We start from the raw sequence: 21,365 nt of genomic DNA, 5'->3' as shown, positions 1-21,365 counted from the left end.
GGCTAATTACAACACTATTAGGTAGGAACTGGGGACAGTAGATTGATGACAAGCTGCACTTAGAATATGTGACAATAATAAACCAATTCTAATTCCCTGCTGGGAGTGGCATGGGCCCAATGATCTGAGTAGCCTCTTTCTGTGTCAATCTTTAACCTCAATTAATTGGGATAGAAAATTTGACTCGATCATTTCATTAGCTCATTGCTAACTAATAGTTCAAGATCAGAAATCATCAACTCCAGACCTTAGAGTCATCAGAGACATAGGGCACTACAGCACAGAAACAGGGCATTAGGCCTACCTAGTCCATGCCAGCCTGGTCTTCCACCAGGTCCCATCCACCTGTATCCACCCCATCATAGTCCTCCATGCTCCTCCTATCCATCTACCTATCCAATCTTCTCTTAACTGTTACAGCCAAAGCCAGCAATTCTTCCTCCGAATCAACATCCATAAGACCATAAGACCATAAGATTTAGGAGCAGAAGTAGGCCATTTGGCCCATCGAGTCTGCCATTCAATCATGGGCTGATTCACTTCATCCAGTCATCCCCACTCCCCTGCTTTCACCCCATACCCTTTGATGCCCTGGCTAATCAAGAACCTAGCTATCTCTGCCTTAAATACACCCAATGACTTGGCCTCCACAGCCGCTCGTGGCAACAAATTCCACAGATTTACCACTCTCTGACTAAAGTAACTTCTCCGCATCTCAGTTCTAAAAGGACGTCCTTCAATCCTGAAGTTGTGCCCTCTTGTACTAGAATCCCCTACCATGGGAAATTACTTTGCCATATTTAATCTGTTCAGGCCCTTTAACATTTGGAATGTTTCTATGAGATTCCCCCCCTCATTCTCCTGAACTCCAAGGAATACAGCCCAAGATCTGCCAGACATTCCTCATACAGTAACCCTCTCATTCCTGGAATCATTCTCGTGAATCTTCTCTAAACCCTCTCCAATGTCAGTATATCCTTTCTAAAATAAGGAGCCCAAAACTGCACACAATACTCCAAGTGTGGTCTCACAAGTGCCTTATACAGCCTCAACATCACATCCTGGCTCTTATATTCTATACCTCTAGAAATCAACGCCTTCTTCACAACCGACTCAAACTGCAGGTTAACCTTTAGGGTATCCTGCACAAGAACTCCCAAGTCCCTTTGCATCTCTGCATTTTGAATTCTCTGCCCATCTAAATAATAGTCTGCCCACTTATTTCTTCCACCAAAGTGCAGGACCATACACTTTCCAACATTGTATTTCATTTGCCATTTCTTTGCCCATTCCCCTAAAGTACCTAAGTCTCTCTGCAGGCTCTCTGTTTCCTCAACACTATTGACTCCTCCACCTATCTTTGTAAAGCAGCCATCATAATCAGAAAGCCACCCACCTCAAATGTTCTCTCTTCTCCCTGAAAGTACATACCAACAGTCTCAAGGACTACCCAGCTGCAATAAGTCTACTGAATGGTTCTCTACTATGATCAAATGGACTCTTGACCTCACCGTCTGCATTTTGAATCTGCATTTTTGTTGTTCTACTCTACCCTTTTCTACCTCAATACACTGTGGAATAATTAGATCTGTATGAATAGTATGTAGGTCAACCTTTTCACTGTAGCTCAGTACATGTGACAATAATAAAACAATTTTAATTCCAATTCATAGATAGCATAGGATCCAGACCATGTCAATAGGTGGGTAATGTTTGACTGGAAAGACAGGTGTGCATTTTATCATTTAGATCAGGAATTCAAGTGGTTCTGATAAACAGTCAATATCAAGTTAGCTGCTCTTCACCATTCTTAATGAATATGGTCTACAGGTTCCCATGAGTCAAAGGGTATTTTACACTATTTTTTAAAATCTTTGAATCATTTTCTCTGTCCACTTGCTCATCTCCTGCTTTGCCACAATGCCTGCTTCAGGAGACTAGTGTCAAGCTTAACCAGTAGAATTAATTGTGCAACTGGGCCATGCTTTTGAGGATGTTAGTCTTGGAGAGAGCACTGAAACTGGTTCACTGATTGGATTTGGAAGGCTTACTGAAGATGGCATTGATGGCATCTCCGGTGCTGTAGGTAGCCATTTCTCAGAACCGTATGAAGGGCAAGGATCAAGGATCTTTATTTGCCATATATATTTACAGCATTACAAAAAGTGGTTTACAATGTTTATAGTACAGTGCAGCGAAGGGATAATAGATAGAAATAGGTGGGGGGGGGGAAGTTAACTAAAATGGTTGATCAAGTTAACTGCTAGGGGGAAGAAACTTTTAAGATGGCATGAGTTTTTGTTTTAACAGCTCTACAAGCCTTTCTAGAATGGAGCTTTTTGAAAACGCAGTTTGCTGGGTGACAATGATTTTTCCTGTTCACTTCCTTGTCCTGGGCACACACAAGTTCTACAATGATGGTAGACCTGACAGTTCTGCTGTAGTTTTTTTATATTGTAAGAGGATGTTGCACCAAACTGCACAGTAATGGCTGATATGAGGTTGACCACTGTGCAGAAGACTACGACTATTTTGGTACATTTAAACTCATGATCTTCAAATGTTCTTTTCCTCAGATGGCCAGACAGCACACAAGTGCAATGAAGGCTCTGGTGAATTACATAACCGATATCTGCTTTTATTGACAGGTCTCTCATCTGTGTCCATGTCCCTGACTTCATTCCAGACCATGGGCTCTGATGAGATCAAAAACCACACTTCAACTGAAAACAATAAGGCCCCAGGAGCCGAAGATATAGAGTCATAGAGAGATAAAGCACTACTGCACAGAAACAGGTCCTTCTGCCCATCTATGCAATGCTAAACTGTTATTCTTAACCATGCTGAAGTTCCAAAACACAGTGGAATTGAACTTTAGTTGCAACTTCCTGGGAACAAGGAGACATTCCAGAGGACATCAGAAATTTTGTATTCATGACCATTTTCAAGAAAAAGAACAATCCTGAGTACAGTCACTATGGAGGAATTTCTCCATTGTCTGCCAGGATCTTTGTCAACCAACACTGACCACTGCCCAGAAAGTTGGTCCTCATACTGCACTCCCAATTCCATCCACCCTGAAGCACAGTGGACATGATCTTCATTATATGTCAGCTCCATGAAACATTTGGGGAGAAACATTAATCAGAATCAGAAGCAAAAGAAGAGGCAGAATCAGGGTCAGGCTGATTACCACTAACATACATATGCCATGACATTTATTGTTTATGTGGTAACAGTGCAGTGCAAGGTATAAACACTACTGTAAGTTACAATCAAAATAAATAGCGCAAAGGAGGAATAGTGAGGCAGCGTTCATGGGTTATCCAAAGATCTGACGGTCGAAGGGAAGAATATTTTTTTTTAAATGTTGAGTATATGTCTTCAGATTCCTGTACCTCCTCCCTGATGATAGCAATGAGCATAAGGCATCAAAGTTCAAAGTCCAATGTGAATTTGTTATTTATTGTCAAAGTACATATATGTTGCCATATACAACGCTGAGATTCATTTTCTTGTGGGCATACACAATAAATATAATAACCATAATCAATGAAAGACCACACCGACAGGTTGGACAACCAGTGTGCAAAGGACAACAGATTGTGCAAATACACAAATAAATAAATAACACATACATAAATATTGAGAACAAGAGATGAAGAGTCCTTGAAAGTGAGTTCATTGGTTGTGGGAACATTTCAATAATGGAGCAAGTGAAACTGAGTGAAGTTATCCCCTCTGGTTCAGGAGCCTGATGGTTGAGGGGTAATTACTGTTCCTGAACGTGGTGGTGTGAGTCCTTAGGCTCCTGTACCATCTTTCTGATGGCAGCAGTGAGAACAGAGCATGACCTAGGTGGTGGGAGTCTATGATGATTGATGCTGTTTTTTTATGACAATGCTCTGTGAAAATGTGCTCAGTGGTGGCAAGGGCTTTACCTGTGAAGGACTTGGCCGTATCCACTACTTTTTGTTGGATTTTCTGTTCAAGGGCAGTGGTGTTTCCATACCAGGCTATAATATCATCAGAAAATATACTCTCCTCCACACATCTGTAGAAGTCTGTCAAAGTTTTAGAGGTCATGCCAATTCTTCACAAACTCCTAAGGAAGTAGAGGCACTGCCATGCTTTCTTTGTAATTGTACTTCTGTGCTGGGTCCAGGACACGTCCTCCGAAATAATAACACAGAGGAATTTAAAGTTGCTGACCCTCTCCACCTCTGATTCCCCTGATGAGGCCTGGCTTGTAGACCTCTGGTTTCCTCCACCTGAAGTCAATAATTATCTCCTTGATGTTGTTGACATTGAATAAGAAGTTGTGTTGTGGAACCACTCAGCCAGATTTTCAGTCTCCCTCCTATATGCCCATTTGTCACCCCCTTTGATTTGGCCTACAACACCTCCTGTGTTTAGCCACACAGTCATAAGTGTAAAGCAAGTAGAGCAGGGGGCTATGCACACGGCCTTGTGGTGCACCTGTGCTGATAGAGAATGTGGAGGAGGTGTTGTTGCCCATCCGAACTGACTGGGGTCTTCAAGAGAGGAAATCCAGGATCCAATTGCACAAGGAGGTATTGAGGGCAAGGTCTTGAAGCTTACTGAACAGTTTTGAAGCGATAAACACAAAATAATCTGCAGATGCTGGGGTCAAAGCAACACTCACAACAAGCTGGAGGAACTCAGCAGGTCGGGTAGCATCCGTGGAAAAGATCGGTCAACATTTCGGGCTGGAATCCTTCGTCAGGACTGTAGGGGGAAGGGGCAGAGGCCCTATTAAGAAGGAGCACCTCCGCTCCATCCGCCAAAACAGACAGGATCTCCCAGTAGCCACCCACTTCAACTCTGCTTCCCACTCCCATTCAGATATGTCCATACATGGCCTCCTCTACTGCCATGATGAGGCTAAACTCAGGTTGGAGAAGCAACACCTCATATACCATCTAGGTAGTCTCCAGCCCCTTGGTATGAACATAGAATTCTCCAACTTCCGGTAATTCCCTCCCCCTCCCTTCCCCTATCCCTATGTCACTCTGCCCCCTGCCCCAGCAGTCTATCACCTCCCTCTTGGTTCCGCCTCCTTCTACTACCCATTGTGTTTTCCCCTATTCTTTCTTCACCTTTCCTGCCTATCACCTCCCTGCTTCACCTCCCCCACCCCTTTATCTTTCCCCTTACCGGTTTTTCACCTGGAACCTACCAGCCTTCTCCTTCCCACCCTCCCCCCACCTTCTTTATAGGGCCTCTGCCCCTTCCCTCTACAGTCCTGACGAAGGGTTCCGGTCCGAAACGTCGACCGATCTTTTCCACGGATGCTGCCTGACCTGCTGAGTTCCTCCAGCGTGTCATAAGTGTAGTTTTGAAGCGATGATAGTACTGTATTGACTGCTGAGCTGTAGTTGATAAAGAGCATCCTGATGTATGCAGATGTTCCAGGGCTGAGTGAAGAGTCAATGAGATGGCATCTGCTGTGGGCCTGTTGTGGTGGTAGGCAAAGTGGAGCAGATCGAAGCTGCTTCTCAGACAGAAGTTGATATGTTTCACTACCAACCTCTCAAGACAATTCATCACTATGAATGTAAGTGCTATTCGATGATAGTCATTGAGACAGGTTACCAAGTTCTTCTTGGGCACTGGTATCATTGAAGCTTGCTTGATGCAGACGGCTACTTCAGTCTGCCAAAGTAAGAGGTTAAAGATCTCAGTGAACAGTCCAGCATGCTTTAGATAGTGATCACAATGCATGGCCTTTCTTTGAGCTCACAGAAGCCTTTGATTACATCAACCAAAAGGCACTGCAAAGTATCCTTTGGTTGTCCTTAGGACGGAAGTACAGAAGTTATTGCATTACACCCTATGCAGGTTGCTAAACAAATGGATGCCCTTCAGCTTAATTCATCTGGGCTGAAATTTCTGAACAAGACACGTAGGCCTAATTTTTCATATTGTTGAGTAGATCTTATTGAAGCAACCCTCCTGTAACAATAATAGCAAGAAGCACCATCAGTCCAGGAATGCAGGTCTTCAGTACTCCAGCTGGGTTGCTACCTGATCATATCATCTTTGCTGTATTACAGCGATCCTCACAGAATCCTACCCCATAAACAACCTTCGCTGTTTCTTTAATGACACCAAGTGAATCGGCCAAAGACAGGTGCTGATGACACAGGGATGCCTCAGTGAGTTATCTATTCAGTAGTTCAGGCAAAGCACAATTGCTTCAACGCTCCCTTTAGCAAAATGCTGAGTCATGCACTGTTGAGCATGGTAATGTTTTGGAGCTTTTAGTTCTTTTTAGCTTTTTTGTTGCCTTCTGCTATTCATAATTCAATATGGTCAGACTATTGACTTTTGATATGACCCAGTGTTCTGAGGTCACTTAGCTGTATTTGTTCTTGCAGGTTAACATGCGGGTATTCCTGTGTTGCACCTCATCAAAAGAAATGCAGATGATCATTACATGTAGCAGAATAGCTCACTATATCTCAGACTGCACTTTACAGTCGAGCCTGATTATCAGGTTTGATTCACTGAGGTGCGCCAATGGGCAAACCAGGTACAGCATACTTCTCCATAGACACATAGAAACATAGAAAACCTACAGCACAATACAGGCCCTTCGGCCCATAGCTCTCTATTTTTCTGAGCTCCATATACCTGTCCAGGAATCTCTTAAAAGACCCTATCGTATCCGCCTCCATTACCGTCGCCAGCAGCCCATTCCACGCACTCACCACTCTCTGCGTAAAAAAACTTAAACCCCTGACATCTTCTCTGTACCTACTTCCAAGCACCTAAAAACTGCGCCCTCTCGTGCTAGCTATTCCAGCCCTGGGAAAAAGCCTCTGACTGTCCACATGATCAATGCCTCTCATCATCTTATACACCTCTTTAATGTCACCTTTCATTCTTCGTCGCTCCAAGGAAAAAAGGCCAAGTTCACTCAATCTATTCTCATAAGGTATGCTCCCCAATCCAGGCAACATCCTTGTAAATCTCCTCTGCACCCTTTCTATGGTTTCCACATTCTTCCTGTAGTGAGGTGACCAGAACTGAGCACAGTACTCCTAGTGGGGTCTGACTAGAGTCCTATATAGCTTCAACATTACCTCTTGGCTCCTAAACTCAATCCCACGATTGATGAAGGCCAATGCACCACATGCCTTCTTAACCACAGAGTCAACCTGCGGAGCAGCTTTGAGTGTCCTATGGACTCAGACCCCAAGATCCCTCTGATCCTCCACACTGCCAAGAGTCTGACCATTAATACTATATTCTGCCATCATATTTGACCTACCAAAATGAACCACCTCACACTTATCTGGGTTGATCTCCATCTGCTGCTTCTCACTCTATCGATGTCCCACTGTAACATGGCCCAACCTGCTGAGTTCCTCTACCAATTTGTGTGTGATGCTCAAGAGTACTAATATCTGCAAAATTCCTTGTGTTTATGATTTCAACAGATGTTTATGTTCTTTGGTAATTCAGTGGCAGTGCATAGCAACACCATGACTCCTGATACCCAGCAACCTTTAAACTGCCCACCACGTGCAAGTCAGGAGTGTGATGGAAAGCCCTCTGCCTGCCTGGGATGAGGGCTTGTCAAGGGACTCACACAAGCCAGGACAAAGCAGCTCATTCAATGTGCTCTCGCACAACTACTCTTGGCATTCACCCCTTCACCTTCACCCCAGTTCCCTCATGACTGCAGCGGATATCATCCACGAACTGCACAGCAGTTACTTGCCCTGGCTGCTGAGAGAGGCCGTGGTGAATCTCTGAAATTCTCTGTGAGGGTATATCATAGAGGATATTTGAAGATTAATCTTGAAAGATCAAGAGGTGGAAGTGCTGATAAACTAAACGGAAGCAAAAATAGATGGTGATATACCTATCTCGAGAAATAGTTTTTTTAACTTACTTTTATAGGTACTGCAACGGGGGCCCTCAACTCACATGTAGGAGGGGCTATCCCCCATGGCTAGACTTTTCTCCTAGTTCAACCCAGGGTCATCTAGAGACCCCAGCCTTGGAATCACACCTTTGTTACCTTTTTTTTATTATTTGCATTTCTCGGCTCTTATTTGTTCAGGGAGTAGATTGATTAAGTTATATTCTGCAAATTTCAATGATACACTAACAGATAAATACACATGGCTCAGGACAAAGTAAAATTCATTTCTTTTAATGTCAATGGGCTGTTGAATCCAGTCAAGCACAGTAAAATTCTATCAAAAATGAAAAAAGAACAAGCCCATGTAGTATATTTACAGGAAACTCACTTAAGTGATAATGAGCATGGAAAATTAAAGAGAATGAGCTTCACTAATTTGTTCTTCTCCTCACATAAATCAGGACATAGAAGAGGAGTTGCTATTCTCATCTCAAGCAAGCTAAATTTTGAAAAAGTATTCAAAATGGAAGATAAGGAGGGCAGATATATTCTGGTAAGGGGGAATATAGATGGAAATCCAGTTACTTTATTGAATATATATACAGCCCCAAGAAGTGATAGTAGTTTCTTCCAGAAAATTACTAATATTATGGTATCAGAAACAGAAGGTCTCTTGATACGTGGGGGAGATTTAAATTTACAATTACAATCAAAGTTAGACTCTTCCAATAGAAAAACTTATGAAACAAAGTCCTTACATAAGAAAGTTAACACTCCTTTTGAGGATGTTGGTCTAATTGACCTTTTCCCCAACAGAAGGGATTACACTCATTATTCTGCCCCCCATTCCATATGTACAAGAATAGACTATTTCATAACATTTGGAAAAGATAGAGACAAAATAGTCACCTGTGGAATTGGGACAATAGATGTAAGTGACCATGCACCTATATATTTATCTGTTGATTTTGACCTACAACCAAAGAATAGTATTTGGAAACTAAATTCAAGTCTACTCAATGATCCCTATTTTAAGCAACAAATTAAAAAAGAAATTGATCTTTATTTAGAAGTCAATGATAATGGAGAAGTTTCACCCACCATTCTATGGGATACTCTGAAGGCTGTCTTAAGAGGGAAAATGATAGCGATATCTTCATATAAGAAAAAAAAAGGAATAAAACATTAGAGGAATTACAAAATAAGCTGAAGGAACTAGAAAAAAACACACATTGAGTTTGGCACAGGATACACCAGAGGAAATTTTAAAAATTAGGAATGAAATTAATAGTTTGGCTACACAAGGAATTAGAAAAAAATTAATGTTTCCAAAACAGAGAAACTATGAAAGTGGATCTAAATCTATGAAAATACTGGCGTGGAAACTGAAAAATAAAAGATAGCAGAAAATACAATTCATAGAATTAGGGATCCAACAACACAAGTAATAAAAAATAAGCTAAGTGAAATCCAAGAAGCTTTTGAAATGTTTTACAAAACTCTATGTTCCAAAGTTCCAGGGGGAAGCATAACCCAAAATGACACCTTCCTGAATTCTTTAGAGTTACCCACTTTAAGCAAAGAACAAAATACAATGATGACTGCTGACATAACCGAAGCTGAACTAAAAACTGCAATTAGTAGGCTTAAATTAAGCAAGTCACTAGGATCAGATGGATATATGGCAGAGTGTATAAAGAGTTTAGAAGTGAGTTAATTCCTATTTTACTCCCCACACTGACCTGGGCCCTAGGAAAGGCGCAAATGCCACCCAGCTGGAAGGAGGTGATAATCTCAGCTATACCGAAAGAAGGCGAGGATAAAATGGAATGTGGGTCATTTAGACCACTATCTGTTCTTAATGTGGATAATAAAATATTTACCTCCATCATGGCCAAACAATTAGAAGAATTTCTACCCACACTGATACATAATGATCAGACAGGTTTTATACAACAACGCCAAACACAAGACAATATACGAAGGACACTTCACATTATGGGTCATATAAAAAAATGAAATTGAAGCAATAGTGATAAGTGTGGACTCTTAAAAGGCATTTGATTCGGTTAACATCTATCAGACGATGCTGAGGATATTCTATGAGTCTGTGGTGGCCAGTGCGATCATGTTTGCTGTTGTGTGCTGGGGCAACAGGCTGAGGGTAGCAGACACAAACAGAATCAACAAACTCATTCGTAAGGCCAGTGATGTTGTGGGGATGGAACTGGACTCTCTGACGGTGGTGTCTGAAAAGGGGATGCTGTCCAAGTTGCATGCCATCTTGGACAATGTCTCCCATCCATTACATGATGTACTGGTTGGGCACAGGAGTACATTCAGCCAGAGACTCATTCCACCGAGATGCAACACTGAGCGTCATAGGAAGTCATTCCTGCCTGTGGCCATCAAACTTTACAACTCCTCCCTTGGAGGGTCAGGCACTCTGAGCCAATAGGCTGGTCCTGGAATTATTTCCATCTGGCATAATTTACATATTATTATTTAATTATATATGATTTTATATTGCTATATTTATACTCTATTCTTGGTTGGTTCAACTGTAACGAAACCCAATTTCCCTCGGGATCAATAAAGTATGTCTATCTATTTATCTATCTATCTAATTGGAATTTTCTATACAGAGTTTTACATAGATTTGGTCTACATGACACAATTATTAAAACTATACCGGCACTATACGACAATCCTACCACCAGGATTAAAATCAATGGATATTTATCTAATAGTTTTACCCTAGAAAGGGGCACAAGACAGGGTTGTTCAAGGTCACTGCTACTCTCCGCATCATATCTGGAACCATTAGTTCAATACATCAGACAAAACGAAGATTTCAGGGGAATTACTATTGAAGGGACAGAGCATAAATTGGCTTGTTACAAGGATGACATTTTGATCTATCTAGGGCAACCAATACACTCTTTACCTAAATTGATGCAATCCTTTGAACAATATGGCCAATTATCAAGATACAAAATCAACACAGATAAAACCTAAATACTTTCATATAACTATAGCCCATCAAGAGAAATTGAAAGTAGATATCCTTGGGCATGGCAAACAGAGTCCGTCAAATATTTCGGCATCATTATGTCAAAAGATTTGGTAGAATTATCAGAATGCAACTATCAGCCTAAATATAAAAAAATTAAGGAAGATATAACAAGATGGAACCTAATACCTTTTCTTGGTCTCAGTTCAAGGATTGAATCTATTAAAATGAATATACAGCCCAGACTACTACATCTCTTTCAGACCCTACCAATAGAGATTAACCAAAATCAATTCAATGAATGGAACAAGATGCTATCAAGATACATACGGCAAGGTAAAAGGCCTTGGGTTCATCTTAAAACTTTGCAATTAGCCAAGGAAAAGGGGGGATGGGCCTAACTTCTCAGAGATTATTATTTTGCAGCACAGTTGAGAGCTGTGATATGCTGGTGCAACCCATCATATGATGCTCAATGGAAAAACATTGAGGAGAGAATACTTTCCATCCCCATACAGGCAATTTTGGCTGATAACAACCTACAAAGTTATATAAATAATATTGACAACCCGTGGATGAAATGGACTCTTAAAATATGGAAAACTATTATAAAAGAATATAAACTAGAGAGAGAAATTGCAATTCTTAAATGGTGTGCATATGACTCAGATTTTATGCCAAATAAACTGGATGCTAGATTTAAGGACTGGACAGCTAAAGGAATAACAGCTATTTGCAATATAATGAAAGAAGGAACACTGTTCAGTTTTGAAATGCTCAGAGAGAAACACTTATTAGAAAAACAAGACTGTTACCGGTACTTACAGATGTGACAGTATGCTAATAGGATGGTTAAAAATGTAACCAAGGCAAGTACATGTCTGATAGAGCTATTTAGAAAAGCATATAGTTCAGGCAACGGTAGTAGAATAATTTCAAGCATGTATAAGGGTTTGTCAAATCTCAAAACACATTCGACTTCATACATTAAAACAAAATGGGAGAAGGAAGGAGAGATAATAATATCTGAGGAAGACTGGACAATAATATGGAGGTATCAATGGAAGTGTACCAGTTCACAGAAATGGAGGGAGTTCGGGTGGAAAAACTTGATAAGGTATTTTATTACACCCTCTCAGAAATCCCATTATAATAGTAACGCCCCTGCTTGCTGGAGAAATTGTGGAAATCAAACTGCAAATCATTATCATATTTTCTGGGAATGCCCTGTTATCAAAGACTATTGGAGTGGGATACATAATGTCCTACAAGACATCTTTAAATGTGAAATACCCTTAGAGAGTAAGAACATATATTTTGGGTATATACCGCAAGAATGGTTGAAAAGAGATAAATATTTATGAATGTACTGCTGGTGGCTGGTAAAAAGACCCTTACCAGGAAATGGTTATCTCAGGAGAGCCCAACCTTAAATGCATGGATGGAAATTACAATGGACATTTACAAAATGAAAAAGATAACAGCATCTGTTAATCATATAGTGGAACAATTTTATTCATACTGGAAAAAATGGTTTAACTACATAACACCTCATAGGCCTGATTTTATTCTCACAAGTCAATAAATATGTTGTAAAAAAAAAGATCACTCCCCGCTCTGTACATAGTTTTCTTCTTTCGATTGTTCTTTCTTTCCTCTCCTTTCTATATGTGTATACCTCAGATAAACATGTGGAGATTTGTGACAAGTATGATTATATGATATATATGTACAGTATCTGAAATACATCTTATGGAAATGTTTGTTTGATGATGAAATTCAATAAAAAATAAATTACAAAAAAAAGAAAGATCAAGAGGTGGAAAATTTATGACACCGTGTGCACAAGATGGCACATGACAAAGTGTTCTTGCAATGTGGCATGCAATGTCACCCCTCGAAACTAGTGCCATGTGCATTGCTCTCAAAGGAACCAAATACAAGCCAGATATAAAATATTTGTCATCATCAGTGCAGCAACAGAGAGTCACGGGTGCAGTGCTAACTTTTTAGGTGCCGGGGCTGACAAAATGCTTGCTGTTTCCTATATTCTCTCTATAAATACTCATTCATTCAGGTGCCTTGCCGTTCGGCATGGGCGATCGTGTCTCTCCATCCATCACGGTCCCTGACCCTCCAAATTGTAGTTGTTGCCTCTCCTGTTTCTAACCATGATGTTATTCCATCTATCATTTCCATTCTCTGTCTGCCTCTGCTTCTTTTTCCTTCCAGATTTCCAGTTGTAACTGAATGTTCTAATGTCTCTCTTCGCATGATGTGTTCAAAGAATTTTGATTGCTGTTTTCTAATTTTTTTAAGCAATGTACGTTTTGTTTTCGATCTCTATAGAACTTCTTCGTTGGTTATCCTGTCCGTATATGATATGCCTAGCATTCTTCTGAGGAACCACATCTCTGCTGCATTGATTCTTTTTTTCATTGCATTTGTGATGGTCCATGACTCGCAGCCGTACATCAATATAGGAAGAATGTAGCAGCTGAGAGAAAAGCGGAAGAAAAGCGGGGCAACAACAGGCTGTATAAAAGCAAAAGACAGCTCTACAATTATGGAAAAAGGAAAAATAATGCAAAGATGGTCAGAATACATCAAAGACCTATACGACGACAAAGACCGATAGGACAACTTTGATATTGGCAACAACAACGAGTGCCCAGCAATACTGAAAGAAGTGGAATATGCTATGAAGAAAATGCGAAAGGGGAAATCATCAGGACCAGATAACATTTCTGTTAAACTGTATGAAACGCTATAAGATTTTAGCATACAGAAATTAACAATCTTATTGAATAGAATATACAACAGTGGCAAAGTGCCAGAAGATCTTTTAAAGACAGTATTCATTGCACTGCCAAAGAAACCAGGTGCAACAGAGTGTGGACAACACAGAACAATTAGTTTAATGAGCCACCTCACAAAAATTCTACTTAGAATCATCATGCTCAGAATAAGAAACAAGATTAAACCAGAGATTTGTCAGTTTTCTATCACTGTTCTATCAGTGAAGAACAGCGCAGCTTTGTCGAAGGCAAGGGAACGTCAAACGCCACTTATATTCTCAGGAATATTATTGAAAGGTCAATAGAAGTACAACAAGACCTATACTTCTGTTTCATTGACTACACAAAAGCCTTTGACACAGTGAAACACCAAGTCATCATGAAAATGCTCTATATATATGTCACACCCAATTTGTGTGCCTGCTCATTTCATGTACTGGGCAACTTCCGTGCCCCATTCATGTAATGAGCAGGTACACAAATTGTGTGTGACATATACATATGAATAGGGCTTCTTATAATGTCAAGCACTAAACCAAGATGAAAGAAATATATGAATTCCAGAGCTCCACAGAAATATAGTGATAGTTAAGACATTAACAAGATTATAGCCTAACACTACATTTCAGTGTATAACTGGTAGAATAAAACATATAATAATTAATTTAATAATATGACAAAGTAGTGCACGGTTGCATTCACTAATTATCATCAAATATTATCAAACAGGTAAAGAAAAAGACGGTAATCATGTATTTTACCAATTTAAATTATCAATTCAAGTATCAAAAAAGAACGCCTAATGAACTATTGCTAAAGCCACGAATATTGCTGAATATTAGTATCAAAAGCGGTAGGTTGGTAACTCTGCCTCATACCATTTGTCTCGCAGAAATGGTTGGACAGGAAGTGTACCAGTGAGTGTCGATACTCACAATATCCTCACATATTGGCTATTATATGGTTAGACCACCACAGATCCTGTTTAGTCCTTAAATATATAAATAGTTAAAGAATCTTGAAGCATAAATTATTATCATATCTATACGAATAAAAAATATCGTATTTTGGAAGTGACAAATGTTAACGGGGAGGAGAGCAACCAATTGGGAGGTTTGGAAATGCATTTCAGCTCGTTCATTCCCTCACTAAATTACTCTTTTTCCTATCAACACGAAGAGAAAATGTGCCTCTTTCCAATCAGCTATGGTTGGTGCAGCTAGACCAAGGGGTTGATCCGCTATTAATGATAGTTGAAATGACGTAAAACTAGCTTATAGCCTAGAAATGTTTTTTTCCATTTGGCTTGTAAAAAAAAACTAAATTTATCCAGGTGTAGAAGAGGTTTTTGGATGATTACCTTGAATATTTCATCAAAATCAGGCCAAAGATAAGCGAGCAGTGAATTTTCCTTTCATTATTTTTGACTTTTAACCTTAGGTTTTGATGTTCATTCTTTACTTAATACAGCTCCTACCGGGAATCCAATGGTACCCATTGGAAAGAGCGGAAAAATGCTCACACTTGTGTCCAGTTGTCCCTTGGTATCCCCAGGGGATTGGTTCCAGGACCTCCCATGGATACCAAAATCCGCGGATGCTCAGGTTCCTTATATAAAATGGTGTAGTATTTGCATATAACCTACACACATCCTCCTGTATACTTTAAATCATCTCTAGATTACTTATAATACCTAATACAATGTAAATGCTATGTAAATAGTTGTTATACAGTATTGTTTAGGGAACAATGCTCAAACAACAAGTGCTGGAGTGAGACTGAGGGTCTGTGAAATAGCGGGAGGCTACAGCAGGATAGGCTGGGACAACGGATCTAGCAAGGAGGAATTTCACAAATACCTAAATAAAAAACAGTCACAGCTCCAGGATTTCACCAAAAACGATGAAATATCCTAATGCTATTAGTGGTATTTTCCCCGCCAGCCACCACCCCCTCTCCCCAACCCCCACTTCCGTAAAATTCCCTCTATTTAATATGTGGCCGCAGTTAAATTCCCTGCTTGTTTATTTTGACTTTTTTTTACAGAGGTGCTGGAGCGGTGCTCCGGTGAGTTCCAGCAGCACTGCACCCCTGCAGAGAGTAAAGTGTATATTTCACTTTCCTTCATCATTTTTGAAAATACACCAAAGCTTATAGCTTCATGATCACATTTCTTAAGTTGTAGATGAGGTACAATAACAATGCCTTTTAGAAATGATGTTACAGGTTGCCAATTGTCTTTTTAAAAATTAATATTAATAAGTTTTGAATGGGTTTTCTTAAACTTCATTTACTTCAGTCTGTCTATTATACTTATTTAATAATAAAGCAATGAATAAACACAAATAAGCAACAGGACTTATCTTTTTTTCATTAAAAATCCATAATTATTGTTACTAATTCAATAATCAATTATCATCTCTGCTCAAAATTACAATGGCACATAAGATAAGTTTTTTAGACGATTATCACCAATTTGAGCACACACCCTCCAAAATGTTTATCAACCTTGTCTATGTTGAAGTGGTCCAGAGAAAGAGTTGAGGCTCAAGGCGGACCAGCCAAGATTTTATTGATTGTCAGGGCAGATCTGACAGGCTGAGTGGCCTACATTAATTTCCTAATATCCTGCACCTTCCTGAACAGCAATGTTGATCACTAAGGAGGTCAAGGGCAGTGGGCACATGAGAACAACCATCTGCAGGTTCCTCTCCAAGATGCACATCACCCTGGCTTGGAAAAATGTCCTTCTTCCTTCATAACTGGGTCATCCCAATGGATCCCCCTGACCCCCCTCCAACAACGCTATGGTAGTATTGTTACCAGAAGGACTACAGCCATTCTAAAAAAAGACAGCTTCCCACCAATTTCTCAAATACAACTGAGAATATCAAGAAATGCTAAAAGAAAACAATCTGCCAAGGAATTCTGCTGATGCTGGAAATTCAGAGAAACTCACACAAGTTGCTGGGTGAACAGGCAGCATCTATGGAAGGGAATAAACAGTTGATGTTTTGGGCTAAAATGACTCAGCAGGCTAGGTAGCATCCGAGGAGGAAGAGTGATGGTTGTCAAGATGATGTATCAGTCAACTAACTCTTTGCCTCCACTAATGTTGTCTGGTTCACTAAATTCATCCAGCGGACTGTTTCTTGTTTGGGATTCCAGCACCATATCTTGTTTTTTTTTCATGTCCCAAGTGTGATCTTGCATAAAAACATTCCTTCACTTAAATAAACAGCAGTAACCATTTTTCACAAAAAAAATGCTGGAAGAACTCAATAGGTCAGGCAGCATCTATTGTGGAGAATGAACAGTCGCCATTTTCTGTCGAGACCCTTCATCAGGTGTCCTGGGGAAGTTGAGAATGGGGGGATGATGCGATGGAAAGCGCCTTGGTGAAGTGTCTCAGCCCAAATCATCGACTCCTCTCCGTAAGACCTGCTAAGTTCCTCCCGCATTTTGTGTGAGTTTTCCTATAGTGGGGAAGGTTAGGACCAGAGGGCACAGCCTCAGAATAGAAGGACGTCCCTTTAGAACAGTGATAAGGAGGAATTTCTTTAGACAGAGGATAGCGAAACTGTGGAATTCATCGCCGCAGATGGCCGTGGAGGACAAGTCATTGGGTATACTTACAACAGAGGTTGATAGATTCTTCATTTTGTAAGGGTGTCGAGAGTTACGGAAAGGATACAGGAGAACGGAGTTGAGAGACATGCTGAAATAACGGGGCGGATTTGATTGACAAAATGGCTTAACTCTGCTCCACTGTTTTGTTGTTTTATGTTTCTCTGGATTTCCAGAATCTGCAGAATCTCTTGTGTTTAAAGTAAACATTTTTACTCCATTAGACAAAGTTTATATGCCTGCCAATTCAAAGTTTATGAACTGTCACTCAATATCACTTCTATCTCCTCTGCTCAACAGTTGCCTTGGATTATCCTGCAATTAAAAAATTAATCTGGGTGTTACTGTCGATTGCAGCAAGTTTACAAATACTTGTAAGCAACGAAATGTGAAACTTACATTAAGAATCGAATTACTGAGACAGAAACCAGAACCAAGGTAAATCCTCCGCGTAAGATGGTGCAATTATAAGATATTAATGGGAGAACGCGAGAGTGCAGCATTCACACAGTGTCAGTTACTATCTTGTGATAGGAACGTCAATCCTACCTTTGGAGGCAAGAGATTCATGGAATATTGACCAGAGGAGCAGAAACTGCTTAATCCAGGCCATGTGGAGGAGGTGGACACGGCCAGATCAACACCTCCTGACGGTCCAGCGTCGCAGCTTTCCCATCGTCGTGTCTCTTAACACAGATCCTTTTAAAAAAGTGTTCGCAACGAGGAAATCCCCCCTTTTAGGAATCTGTTGTCGTGACGGCGGCTGACCCGCATGGTATAACTTTCGCTTTCGCTTTTTTTTTGCTCGCTCGCTCGCTCTCTCTCGTTAATTCTCCCCAGTTTTAACACTGGCATTCCCGGAAACGTGCGGAGGGCCGTTTTGGTTGCTGGGAAGTTAGGAACGCGGGTGACTATGCGATGGAAGTTCCCTTCGCCTTGTTCCAGTGAACTGGCGTTCAGGGTGAGAGGAAGCGCTTTCAATGTCGGTGAAAGTCCCCACGAAGTGGTGGGTAGGATATTCTCCATATGTCTCAGAATGCACACAGCTAACTAGCTGCACCCTATTTGCTGATTTACTTCATCAACCACTGGAATACCATTCACGTATGACTTATTTCATTGTCACATACCTCCTTCCCGGAATAAAAATTCGCTAACTGTAATTCCAACATGAGTTTCTATCTACACCGTTCCACTGTTTTGCAGAACTACCTGCTGCGCCTTGATGGGTTGACACCTGTGGCAAAAAAAACCTGGCAGACACAACTCTTGCAGGCTCATTAATGCTCGTTGCGGCCATCTCTCGCAGTCGAGCAGAGATTTGCGGACATGATACCAGTAGCAATTGGCGCTGGGAGCATAGCTACCCTTTAAAGTTTCATGAAGATTAAAGAGCTGACTGGAATAAAAACATTTCCAGTGCTGATGATGGGTCTTTGACGTGAAACCTTAATGCTCTTTCTCTCTTCATAGATGCTGACCGCGATCGTCATTACTGTTAAATTGATTGTTGCTGGAATGGAGACTGGACATCTGGGATATCACACAAAGGAACAGAGAAAACTCTGCCTCGGACAGGATCAGCAAAGGCAAGTGGACAATCAACACATTGTTTTTTTAAGCGACTGCATCCTGACTGGTTGCATAACCAACTGGTACGGCATTGCCAGATCTGAAAAAGCTGCAGAGGGTTATAAACCCAGCCAGTTCCATCATGGGCACTGACTTCCCCACCATGGAGAACATCTTCAATAGGCAATGCCTTAAAAAGGTGGCATTCATTGTGATGTACCATCACCCTCTTCTCATTGCTACCATTAGAGAGGAGGTACAGGAGACTGAAGACACACACCCAACATTTTATGAACAGCTTCTTCCCTTCTGCCATCAGATTTCTGAACGGCCCATGGAGCCATGAACACCAACTTATTTTTTGCTCTCTTTTTGCACTATTTATTTATGTTTTTATTCTTATTATAACTGATAGTTTTTAAATATATTGCACTGTACTAGTGCCACAGAACAACAAATTTCATGATGTGTCTGTGATATTAAACCTGATACTGATTCTCCACCTCCTTCTCTTTATGCCATGTTTCTTTCTCTGGTTCTACCAGATTCCCTCTTCCCCCGCCCTTTGTCACTTCCACCAATCCCTTCCAACATCCTGCATCTTCCTAGTCTCCCTCCCCCCTCACCTGGATCCACCTATCACCAACCAGCTCTTGCTCCAACCCTAACCCCCGCCTTTTCATACTAGCTATCTCCTCTCTTTCATTCCGGTCTTGATAAAGGATCTGAATCCAAAATATTGACCATTCAGTTTCCTTGATAGATGCTGCCTGACTCACTGACTTCATTTGTTCAAGTTCAACTTTATTGTCACCCAACCATACACATGTATTTCAGATAAATGAAGCGTTGTTCCTCTGGGACCAAGGTGAAAATCACAGGTGCAAGTCACACACAGTACATAGCCAGCACATAGAGTCACAAAATAATATTAGCACATCCCTGATTGGCATAGCCTGTAGATTGACAGGTTAATATAAAGTGCAAGGTGCACGCTTATGTACAACAATATAATGTTACTGGCACTATTATAATAAAACGAGCAGTCATATAAATAAGTGAAACAACGGGGCATTCAGACAGGGTGTATGTACATTGTTGAAATGATACTTGCTGATTTGTAGATTGCGGCAAAGACAATTGCAGCCGTGACCATAGCCAGCTTGACCACTGCAGTCTTGACCGTGGCAGGTTTGAGAATGGTGAGAGTGACTATCTCAGGCTTGACCATGGCAGGCTTGACCATGGTGGGCCTGGCCACTACAGGCTTGATCAGTTCAGTTCAACTATGGCAGGCTTGACCATTGCAATCTTGACCATAACAGTTTTAAATATAGCAGGCATGAATATGGCAGGCTTGACCATTGCAGGAGTACTGTGTGGATGGTCATTGCACGATTGACCACAGCTGGGGAGCCATTCCACAGATTCAGTCTGTTTGCGTTCCTAATCGCAGCATGCATTTTTATAGATTATTAGAGCACTACAGCACAGAAAAAGGTCCTTCAGCCCATCTAGTCTGTGTCGATTTGTTATTCTGCCCAGCCCATCAATCTGCACCTGGACCATAGCCCTCCATACCTTCCCATCCATGTACTTATCCAAAATTATCTTAAATTTTGTAATCAAGCCCACATCTATACCTTCTGCCAGCAGCTCATTCCGCACTCACATTGCCCTCTTAATGAAAAATTTCTCCCTCATGATCCATTTAAATATTTCACCTTTCACTCTTAACCTATGACCTTTAGTTTTAATGTCACACAATCTCAGTACAAATGACCTGCTTGCTTTTACCCTATCAATACCCTCATAATTTAGCATACCTCTATCAAATCCCTCTCATTCTCCTCCACTCCAGCGAAGTTCATCTGTATACGACAGGACGTTGTTGCTGTGGGCAGCTTTATGTAACCAGGGTGAGGCAGCACAGATAAGCCCAACGCTGAAATAAGCAGTTAGGTCTGAGTCATGAAGCAGAAATCTGGTATCATCTCTAATTGCTTCTCTTAATAGGTGTTGAGCAAAGTGGTTAACCTATGCCTGAGGTCAGCTATTTTTTCTCAGAGTGAAAAATGCAAAGCTTGGACAAGTGCTTCATCAGAGCATAAAATTTTATCACAGGAGATGCTAAACAGCCCCTTGAACCTTCTCCGCCAATTTACAAGATCGCAGTTGAATCAGAATCAGGTTTAATATCGCTGATGTTGTGAAATTCGTTGTAGAGCAGCAGTACAATACTACACGTTAAAAGAACTGTAAGGTACCATAGGAAATTTATATGATAAGCGTGGGTTGGTTCAATGTCCGTTCAGAAATCTGATGGTGGAGGGGAAGAAGCTGTTCATAAAATATTCAATGTGTGTCTCAGACTCCTGAACCTCTTCCCTAATGGTAGCAATGGGAAGAGGGCACGTCCAAGATGGTGAAGGTCCTTAATAACGGATACCATTTTCTG

At 40.8% G+C, this 21,365-nt stretch overlaps 1 protein-coding gene across 7 annotated transcripts in view; it reads right to left on the bottom strand.

Annotated features, from left to right (window-relative positions):
* LOC134359578 (interleukin-15 receptor subunit alpha-like) overlaps positions 1–20,784 on the bottom strand; it is a 165,658-nt gene extending 144,874 nt beyond the window's left edge. Inside the window, exon 1 of one of the 7 annotated variants that reach the window (XM_063073074.1) lies at positions 20,734–20,784. Coding sequence is in view for 4 of the 7 variants with exons in the window: in XM_063073073.1 (XP_062929143.1) it covers positions 17,885–17,948 (64 nt within the window). In the remaining 3 variants the exon portion in view is untranslated. Of the gene's footprint in view, positions 1–17,734; positions 17,755–17,884; positions 18,137–20,733 lie in introns of those variants that run through there. The other 6 variants (XM_063073073.1, XM_063073071.1, XM_063073069.1 and 3 more) reach the window with 6 other exon arrangements.
* Positions 20,785–21,365: the final 581 nt, after the last annotated feature.

This window comes from Mobula hypostoma, chromosome 20, assembly GCF_963921235.1.
Source record: "Mobula hypostoma chromosome 20, sMobHyp1.1, whole genome shotgun sequence".
Classification (NCBI taxonomy): domain Eukaryota; kingdom Metazoa; phylum Chordata; class Chondrichthyes; order Myliobatiformes; family Myliobatidae; genus Mobula; species Mobula hypostoma.
This window is presented reverse-complemented; position numbering and strand designations above follow the sequence as displayed.